We start from the raw sequence: 10,519 nt of genomic DNA on the forward strand, positions 1-10,519 counted from the left end.
GCCAGTCCCACTAATAAGGCGGTTAGGAAAAGTATTTATTAAACATTCTTTTACCCTAGCCGCGTTATGAGCAGGACAGCTATCTTGCTGAAAATAAACCGATCCCAGGTCTACATCAGGTAGGATTTGAATGGCAGGAAGAACTTGGTTTTGCAGCAACTCAAGGTACTTTTGGGCGTTTAAAATGCCATCAATAAAAAATGACCCTATAACATTGTCGCCCAAAATACCTGCCCAAACATTCAATTCCTGAGGATACTGGGTACGAAACTGAAAACTTCTGTGCTTGTTTTCCTGAGACCAATAACGAACAATGAAACAATTATGTTTGCCATGTAATGGAAAAGAAGATTCAGCAGAAAACAAAATATTTTTTAAAAAATATTCGTTTTCATTTGCCTTTTCCATCATGGTTTTACAAAATTCAATTCTTCGCCACCGGTCTTCAGGAAATATTTCCTGAGTTTTTGAATACTTGAAACATTTGTACCCATATTTTTTCCAGATACGAGCAACAGTTTTATTGCTCATTCCCAGTTCCTCTCCAACACTTTTAGTGGACCGTGTCGAATCAAGTTCTAGGGTACTGCAAACCATTTCTTCCCGCCGTTCTATATCCTGGACCACTTCAACAGGTGGTTCTTGACGTTTTGTGTGGCATTTTTCACAATCTTGAAGACAAAAAGATGTCTCAAAATTTGTAACCACATTTAAAACCGTTTTTGCACAAGGAATCGGTCTATTCTCAAATGTCACTGAAAACAAATCTCTACATTGTACTGCCGAATTGCCTCCATAAAACCATTTTATTAGTTGAACTCTTTCGGAAAGGATATAAACAGCCAAAGTGAAAAAAACACAAAAATAACGCTCAAGAATTATTAATGCAACGTGCAGTAACACAACAAAGTGAGGTCTGCTGACTTCCGGTTCACAAAATAAAAACGAAAAATTCCGCCGCCTGCAAGCCGCAACCAAGCGGTGTTGCCATTATTTTGGGTAATACGTAGCTCACGACAACATGAGCTGTATACAGGCAGATGTTTTGTAAATCACCCCTTCACCTCCAACTAACTTCACCTTGATATGTCAAATGGAAACCACCCATCATATGACATATCATTGTAAGCAGCAATAAAATGTCTATTTAACTGTTCCAAAATAAATTAAATCAGTTGATGTACCAGCGAATAGTGAAATGTCTAGGAATAATGAATAATTTATCGACCTTAGACTTTTTTCAAATGGCTATCCTAAGTGTAATATATCATCTTAAAAGATATATAGTCTCCTATTTAACCAAATTTAAAAAAATAACATCGGTTGACATAAGCGAAAATATGTGGTAACAACATACATTTTATCAACTTAAACTTTGGTAGGTCAAATGATTCGCTCATAGTGTCGGATATTATTTTACATAGAAAACAATTTTTCCATCTTACTACGCCAAAAAAATTTATGCAAGTTGAAGCGATTTAGCGGTAAAAATGTATAGTAATAAACAGTTTGTTGAGTATTAATATATATTTTTTTAAATATGCATTTATTATTATACTAGGATAATGACAATCCACACCTTTTTCGAGAGGATCATAATCAGTAAAAAGTAAAACTGGTAGAACAATATAATATTTTAGTGGATTATACTATGATGGTATAGCATTTCTAAATTTTGAAAGATCACCATCAAGATGTCCAATACAGGATTAAGTATAACTTTTATAGATTATTTTCTTTGTCATGACTGTAAATAGTTAAAGTTTAAAAATAAAAATGCTAATATATAAGGAAGAACAGAAATTGTATTTCATCTCTATATACCATAACAATAATACTATATACAAAAAAAATCATTGCACTAAATATTAAATAATAAGTCGTCAGTCTAACTATACATCAGAAAACAACAGTCATAGCCGTCACTTATAAGGGAGGAATGCAGTCATTTCTAATACAATATTTAAATCTCTATAAAGCTGATTTTCAGAGGCGTATCATTTGGCAAATCTATATTTTTTACAATTTATAAACAACTAAAATGCCACTTTTAAATTTGGTATATTAAGCAAGGATAGGTCCCATAAAGAAAAACGTCATCCATAGCAGATCACAATGTTAGATCTTAAACGTGATCAATCACCAAAGATTTACACAAGATAAATTTTAATCAAATACGTTTTCTCATGAGATAGTCTTTATCTTCATCAACATAATACTAAACTATATACATTATAACACGTATAACGATATAATATGCCCACATGGATATAACAATCTACACTGTACAATATGTACAACATCATAAATAAATAAAAAAATATGAGATCACAAACGCATACATCATCTTAATAACCTTTTGGCACGTGTTAACCTGTCAAAGGCATATCGTCCTCATCGCACGCCACTGTACTATGATTATACAACCCCTGTGCCATTAGTTGCAAAGCCAAAGGATTTTTTTGTCCGGAACTTTTCTTGATTTTCGCCCGCTTATTCTGGAACCAGATTTTAATTTGAGCTTCGTTCAGTCCCAGCTCAGCGCTCAGCTTCTGGCGTCTGCTCTCGGTTAAGTAGCGACTCTCATTAAACTCAGCTTTAAGGCGTGCAAGCTGTGCGCTAGAAAACGCTGTCCTGGGACGTTTATCTTCTGATTTGTTTGGGGTGCTATTTGGTTTTTTCATACGTCTTGAACGAGGACCTGGAAATAAAAATGTTGACTTAAATTAAATATTTAAAAGCAATAGTTATGTCATGTGTATCGTAAAGCCTAATTTAGTAGTTAATAAATTTCTTAGAAAATATGTTTAATTAACTAAAAAGACTAGCTAGATTTAAGGACCTCCCAGAACCACTAACGAATTCTTTTTTTATCAATAATCTCTTGACTCGATCAAAGACATCCGTCAACGACGTACCACTTCGACCATGGTGTTATTCGTTATGTTAATGGGAGAAGATCAATCAGTGAGCATTGTTTTCGCTTTTAGGAACTATCGATAATTAGGTGGCTACTGAATGTTTTTCGGTACCATCTTGATAAGGGACGCCTAGACGCGGTGGCGGTACTATGAATTAAATCGATAGAACCCAGGCATTGTGTTTTAATAGCTGTTATTTTTTATTGTTTGAACACGTTTCGGATATTATGAGATTTTAGTGACGATAATGGTTTCGACATGAGGTTTAGACTTTTTAACATAAGGTTGAAATTTGCAGTGAAGGTTGACAGTGGTTTGTTGCAGAGGCAGGTTCAAAAAGCCATTAGAAATAAGTCGCTTTAAATTTGTTTTCAATATGACAGATGCATTTCATTTACGGAATTGCCTTGGGTAACGCTTGACGAGCGCCGTGGTTGTATGTAGATCGATTTCTACAACGCCCGCTGCCTAATATATAAACTTTTATCAACATTCACCCGCGACTATATGAACCAGGCAGTTCCAAGAGATCCGCACATATTGTAGGAACACTGAAAAGTGGTAAACCCCATTCAAAACAAAGAATTGGGCTTAATCAAATCGAAAAGGACCTTACACGTCCACGAAAAACTGCGCACCAACTATAATTAAATTATGTTACGGTATGGCAACTTTTCCTTTAAAAGTTGCTGTTTATGACTGGTTATGTAAAAAAGCAACATTTTATCAAGATGTTTTAAGTTGAATACGATTTATGGATAAAGAAGCATGTTTTTTGCAAACAGCAATATTAAAATTCCATAATAACCAATTATGGTCTGAAAGAAATTTCCATAGAGTATTTGAAAATAGAATGCAATATGACTTTTTAATAAATATTTGGATTGGATTTATTAGTGACCAACTAGTCCCCATTTTCTTTCTCCAGACTTAGTGGCGATTTTAAGAATTTGAACTACCTCTTACTACTTGTCTACTTACTATTATTATATCTTTTATATAATCTACGTAGAAAATTGGATGAGTGATGTTGAAATTAGTTCCGGCACAAAGCATAATCGTTAAAAAGAAAAGCTTATTTTGATAATGGTTCTATAATGAATTAATAGGCAAAGCTCATAATATAAGTGGCAGGGTTTGAAATTGAGATTACAGGAAATAGTTCTCTATTGAAAATATGTTTGAGATCTCGGTCATTTTTTGTTACTTCTAGATAAAATACTGAAAAATAGGCAACCAGTAAAGAAATTGCGACTGTTAAAGCTGTAAACTTATTTGCAAAAGTATATCCTTAATATCTTTGCGGATGACACATGTATATCTAATATTTATTATTCTATATATACAGCAATTTGCTTATGCAAATATCGACACCGATAATTACGATTCAAATCAATCAAAAGCAGAAACAACTCTTCTTTACCGAAACCGCATTAATACAATAATCGAGCTTAAGCTCTAAGAAAGTATCGCATTACGGCGCGGCTGCCCACGGCGTTCGTCTTGTGTGGTCCTCATCTCCGTCCACAGGGTTCATTTCATTTTCTTCTTCTTCTCCTTGATTCTCTTTGCAGTGTTGTTAGGCGGCCTCGTAAAATGTGAATTGTAGCGCCATCTAGCGAGGGCCGTGGGAAATTGTCGGTGCGTGTTCGTGTAGTTCGGATTGGGTAATAAAATTATTATGTGGAAAGTCTTTAGGGTAAAACGAGAGTGTGAAATGGGTCGGCCGTGCACAGATTAACATTTTTACAATCTAATAAAAGTTATTGCGTATAATTAGAAAATTATAGATTGAGCGCCTGAAGGTGTCCTTTATTTGTTTTTGTAGAAGTGTGTGGGCGTGCAAACTCGATTATTTGATATTCGCCTTCAAATTGATTAAGAAATTCGCTAAAGGCAAAACAATTTTTTCTTGTCTTGGGCTTTAAAGTAAAGTAATTTAGAACTCGTCAAAAGCTTTTTCTAGGAAATTATATCTTATTAGGTTATGCATCTACTTTGACTAATGATGGTTTTTATTTTTTTAAAATTTAAGTGGTTATTCTTTTAAGGCACTAAATGTGGTTTCTTAAAAGCAAGAGTGCAACGATATTGAGGTGTAAATCTTATGAAATTATAACTGAATCTTTAGCTTAATTGACTTAATAATTATTTTAAAATAAATGGTCAATAAATGTTTCAAAAACTTTAATCTCACTTAAAGACATTAAAAACCGTTCATTTCCTCTTCGCACTAACAATTACAATTGATTAATTATATTATAGCACTGAAATAAATATATACATGCTAAGATATAATTAATAAATTGTAAAATATAAATTATAAATTTATTTAAAAAAAATTAAAAACGTAACTTCAAATATAATTTGAAAACTCATTAAATTGCCTTTACAAGGAATTGTATCCTATTAAGTTATGTATTTGTTACGATTTTATGCAAGAAGTAGAAAAACCTAGTTAATCTTATGTCCTTAATTAAATAAATTTAATTTATTAATATATTTACATAGTTTTATCGCTCGGAATTTTTATTTTCAGAGATAAAAGTGGAAGAAAACTAATATAAGACAATTTTAAGAAATTGATAAAAATCATTTTTAGAACTAAAAATAAAATATAAAATATGAATAATATTACTTACATAAAGTTTTTGATGTTGGCTAAGAATTCTTGGGTTAAACCATTAGACTATGGATATATATGTATGATTTAATTATAGCATTATATTTTTTATTAGTAAAACGTTCTTAATTGCTGTAAGTAAATAACGAATATATTTTTTGAAATTTTTACTGGTAGATTTATTCTTTATTAGCAAATTAATTTTGGTTTAGATATATTTTAATAAAGTTGACGGATACTAAAATAGTTTTATTTATTTTAGGTTAGATACATCCTTTATCCTCATAAAGGTATTCGAAAACAATCATTGCCAACATCTTGCTACTAAATCCTTTTTAAAGCTTTTAAGAGAAATGTTGAGTTCGAAATCTGAGAGGAGAAATGAATGTTATTAGAAAATAGCAGAATATTGTGTACAAAATCTTTTTATAGACTTTTATAAACTTATGGTAAAGGGATAGATAGATAGAAAGATAGATTGTCATATTTAAAATTGAAACTTATTTTTGTATATTTATTGAAAATATATATGATTTATAATAAAGTTACAGTTTTGATTACTGCCGAAAACAATATTTAAAGTCACAATATTTAAAGTAATTCTATTGGTAAATTCTTAACCTACCTAAGCCATCATTAAAGAGGGAATTACACCCTGAAAAATTATGGATTTTGATGGAATTTTTTAATTATTTATAAATTATAAAATAAATCTCAAGTAATTGTAATAATAATTTTATCATAGTACTAAATTAATATAAGGATATAGGGAATAAAAGTTATCAAATTGTGTATTGTAAGTAAATTGCATAATAAAGATATTACAGTAAATAACTAGAATTCATGTGTACCTTTCTCAACGACATTCTATAAGAGTTTTAAAATAACTCACAATTCATTTAAAATCTTTCATTTTAATCTAATCTTTTGTTTATAAAATAAATAAATTGTAATTTTCAATTCAGGTAGTATATCTTGTTTTTAACCTTTAATGACTTCTTGTTGATTACTCTTCGCAATAATAAGAGACATAAAAAATTGCTCAAACGACTGTACATATATGATCCGACCTTATGCAATAACTCATAAATCAAACTGTTGCACAGCAATAAATCCCAGTGCTGCTACATCTCGCATTTCCTTTTTCATACGTATAAATAAATTCGCATTATTTATCTATAGATACGTACGCTTTTAGCGATAAAAGTTAATGAAGTCTATATGCATTCGTCTCGTGTTCTATAGCATTCAATTAATTTATTAATTAAAGCCATTTTGCTGAATAGTAAATTACAGTTTCTCAGTACTTGTACGTAATTTCATATCATTATATTGCTTTTTTGATGTAAGATTTGCTAGGGGGAAAGGAAAGTTTGTTAAGTGGGTTTAGATTGAGTCATTAAAAGTTGTTTAGTTTAAGTAGAGGGACATTGTTTTTTAATTGGCAAATTAACGGTCTACTTTTAAATTACATGTAATTATTCATACTAATGAATGTAAATCTTTAAATACCAAACATGTTTAAATTGATTTAAAATAAAGTCGAAATTATTAACAGGAAATTAGAAGTAACAATATTCAATTTTTTTTTAAATTCTTTTTAGTGCCTATTGGTGGGGAGTATAATATACCCAGAAAACTCTTGCCATTTTTCGTCAACTTTATAAAAGTTTTTATACAATATTTCCTTTATTTATAATTCCGAAGATCTCTTTTCTACCCTGGTTATACAGGCAATTATATAGGTTTGTAGTTCAGATTTGAATAAGGATAAAGAATTTATAGATTTATGTTAAAGTTTTTATTTAGAAAAAATATTTATTTAACGTTTTTTTCTGACCTTTTTTAAAAATTATTATTTAATTTTATTCTAGATTCTCGATTTAGGTAACATTGATTGGTTCAATTTAGTTTTAATTTATTTTTCTTAATAATAATTGTATATTTTTATACCAAAAGAGTTTAAATTATATATTTTTTAGTAAGAACATTAAATTAATTGGAAAATATGATTTTTACTTTAGTTTTTGCAGCTCCTAAATATGCATAAATTTATTTTAGAATATTTTTAAATATAATATACAATTGCGAAGCTATTATTAAAAATATTTTATCTGATAAATAATAAAAGAAAACATGCATTAATATTTAATTTTTTTTTTGTTAGGAATCTTTATCATCTAAATGATGCAATTATAAATATACTTTTTAGTGCAATTTTATTTTATAATCAATAAAACATTAAATTAATAGCTAAAATGCATAGATAGAATACTTAATACTGGCAACACACAGTCAGACAAACTAAATTGTAACCATATTTGTAAATATTGCCCTAAATGTTTTATGTTATATTTTATTAAATATTAGGGTCTATTTTAAAAATTTTTTTTTTCATTTTATTGTATACTTTTAGGTTTTTAAAATTTTTATATTTAACAAAACATAATGTTAAGTTTAAAATGATTTTTTAAGAAATGCTTCAAGCAATGAGCAGTCTATACTCCTGTAATAAATAAATATTCTCTTTTTTTTTTTTTTAAATCGTGCCAAATTAAGCTATGCATTATAAACTAGCTTCGCTATTTAGGTATATTAAAACATATTTTTACACGTTTAATGGAATAGCTAAGATTACTATTAGATGTCCCTTGCTTTGAAAATAAAAATCCCATTTTAAATTTTAATTTATACTGATTTAAACTCTAATTTATGCATTTCTATAACTATTTTTTTAAAATAAATATTAATTTACGATGTCTTAATAAGGTCAAAAACTTTAACATTTAAATTATAACGACTTTACTGCAAAAAAGTTATTTAAAGCAAAATAAAAAATATATTAACGAAATAATTAAAAATAATATAGTACATATTGTATTTTAATAATAGTATTTTTTTAAGAATAGCTGAAAATATATTATTACTACGTTGGTAAAATAAATAATAATAAAAACATAAATATATATCCATTCGAAATTACCTAATGCTTTCAAAAAACCTTTTTTAAATTTTAAAATATTTACATCTGCTTACAAAATAATATAACATTCTAGTTGAGGTCTAATATAATTTTTACTTCTAGTTATAAGATTATCCGCAAGAAACATAATAAGCCTTTTCGCAAATAATATATGACTTAAAAAACTCAATATTAAATGCAAACAAATTAAAAAACATATTAACAAATAACATAAGCACAAACAAAACTCCTGTGTTTAACCGATCTATTCCGACTGATTAATACAATCAAATCAACAAATGCTTACCTGAACTAGGTCTATCAGAATATCTAGTGCAATAAATCCAGGCAGGCCACAAATTCGGCACATTGCTTTCATCCTTCTTCACCTCTTTGGGGCTAAGCAAACTCGGGCTCTTCAAACTTACTGGACTCGATGGTGCCGAGGGTGGCAATTTGGGATTGTTATTTTGAATATTAGGGGTTGTAGTGCCAATTTGAGATACTGCCTGACATAAAGATCCCAAAGCGCTCTTCTTATTTTCAATTTCATAGGGACGAAAACCTATTGCCTTATTCGGTTGATGAGATTTCGTTTTTAGTACGGCATTTTTACCAAAATCGGGCTCTAAAATATTCCTTATTGAGTACTTGATGGGTTGTATCACTTCCGGAGGAGGAGACATGCTTGAGGCAGGTGATGGTGTTCTGTAACTTACAGGCGAGTCACTCTCTCTTTTAGGACTTGGTAAAGCAAAAGAGGTGATTCTAAAAAATGACCTTTCCGAATGTTCCATTTTTGGCACAACCTGAGCCGAATTAGAAATAGTCATACAAGTGTAAGGTGAGGTTCTAGTACTCTCAGGTGAGTTAGGTGAGTTGAAGTTGCCGCTACCACCTCCCTCACTGGTGGCCGTATTTGGACTCGACCTATCTTCGAACGCCATAATAATAATACATACACCACACTAACTGCTTAACTAAACCGTCAAACGAGTGAGTGACACACACTTGACTCTCCTTGGGACGCGAGTGAGTGTTTACCAGCAAAACGGATCTGTCAAACTGAAGTGAGATTTCAAAATAGTCATCTTTATTACATGGGGGCCGCTCTAGGGCTTCTCTGGTCCGCCCTCTCGGACATGCGCTCAGGTGGACGGGGCGTGGGCCAAGCTGCTTCTCGCTTCAATTTATCGGCGAGGCGAGTATTGGTATCTCTGTCACGCTATAGATGGTATTATGGCTGTGTGTTTGTTTTTGCGGCTATCGAGGGTTAATTTTCGAGGTTTCTTTTTTCGATGTGTGTTGATTATGCCAAGAGTTTCTGATGGTAATGAAGGTGTTTGTTGAGGAGGGCTCGATTTGTTTGGAGGAGTCGATTATTAAAGTGAGTTGTTTTGGGTGGATTTACATCAAACTTGCTGAGTGGTTTGATGTATTTTTTTCGTATTTGAATGCATAATTTAATTAAATACGATTACGTATATTTAAAAAAAAAATGGTATGTTACCACCTTAACTTTTCCAACTAAGCAAAATATACATATTGTTTTTTATTTTAAAATATGTATTGCGAAAAGATTTTAATCTAGTCTTACTCAACTTAACCTAATGAACTTACCTATTTAATAACTATATACTTTCCCTTGATATAGTTATTAAATAGGTAAAGATTAAATAGAAATGATCAAAGTCAAGCCTCGTTCTAATCTTCCGCACATCGATAGCCTGATTAAGAATTTATGTCGAAATTGAGAAAAAAAGTCACCTACTAAACGGTAGTAAGGGTGAAGTTGGGAAATTTAATAGGAGATAAAATATATTAAAATATTTTTAAGATAAAATATTTATTAAAATAAATATTTTATCTTATCTGGTTTATCCTTTATTTATAATTCCGAAAATCTCTTTTCTACCCTGGTTATACAGGCAAGTATACAGGTTTGTAGTTCAGATTTGAATAAGGATAAATAATTTATAGATTTATGTGAAAGTTTTTTAAGCAGATAAGGAC

At 30.3% G+C, this 10,519-nt stretch overlaps 1 protein-coding gene across 1 annotated transcript; it reads right to left on the minus strand.

The window, feature by feature from the left end:
• Nucleotides 1-1,787: 1,787 nt before the first annotated feature.
• Nucleotides 1,788-9,836, minus strand: LOC126733573 (homeobox protein engrailed-1a-like). The gene is made up of 2 exons (XM_050436922.1): nucleotides 8,814-9,836; nucleotides 1,788-2,701 (listed from the first exon to the last, which is right to left on the minus strand). The coding sequence occupies exons 1-2, from the start codon at nucleotides 9,451-9,453 to the stop codon at nucleotides 2,370-2,372; spliced, it is 972 nt and encodes a 323-aa protein (XP_050292879.1). The 5' UTR covers nucleotides 9,454-9,836; the 3' UTR covers nucleotides 1,788-2,369.
• Nucleotides 9,837-10,519: the final 683 nt, after the last annotated feature.

Source organism: Anthonomus grandis, chromosome 2 (genome assembly GCF_022605725.1).
Source record: "Anthonomus grandis grandis chromosome 2, icAntGran1.3, whole genome shotgun sequence".
Lineage (NCBI taxonomy): Eukaryota > Metazoa > Arthropoda > Insecta > Coleoptera > Curculionidae > Anthonomus > Anthonomus grandis.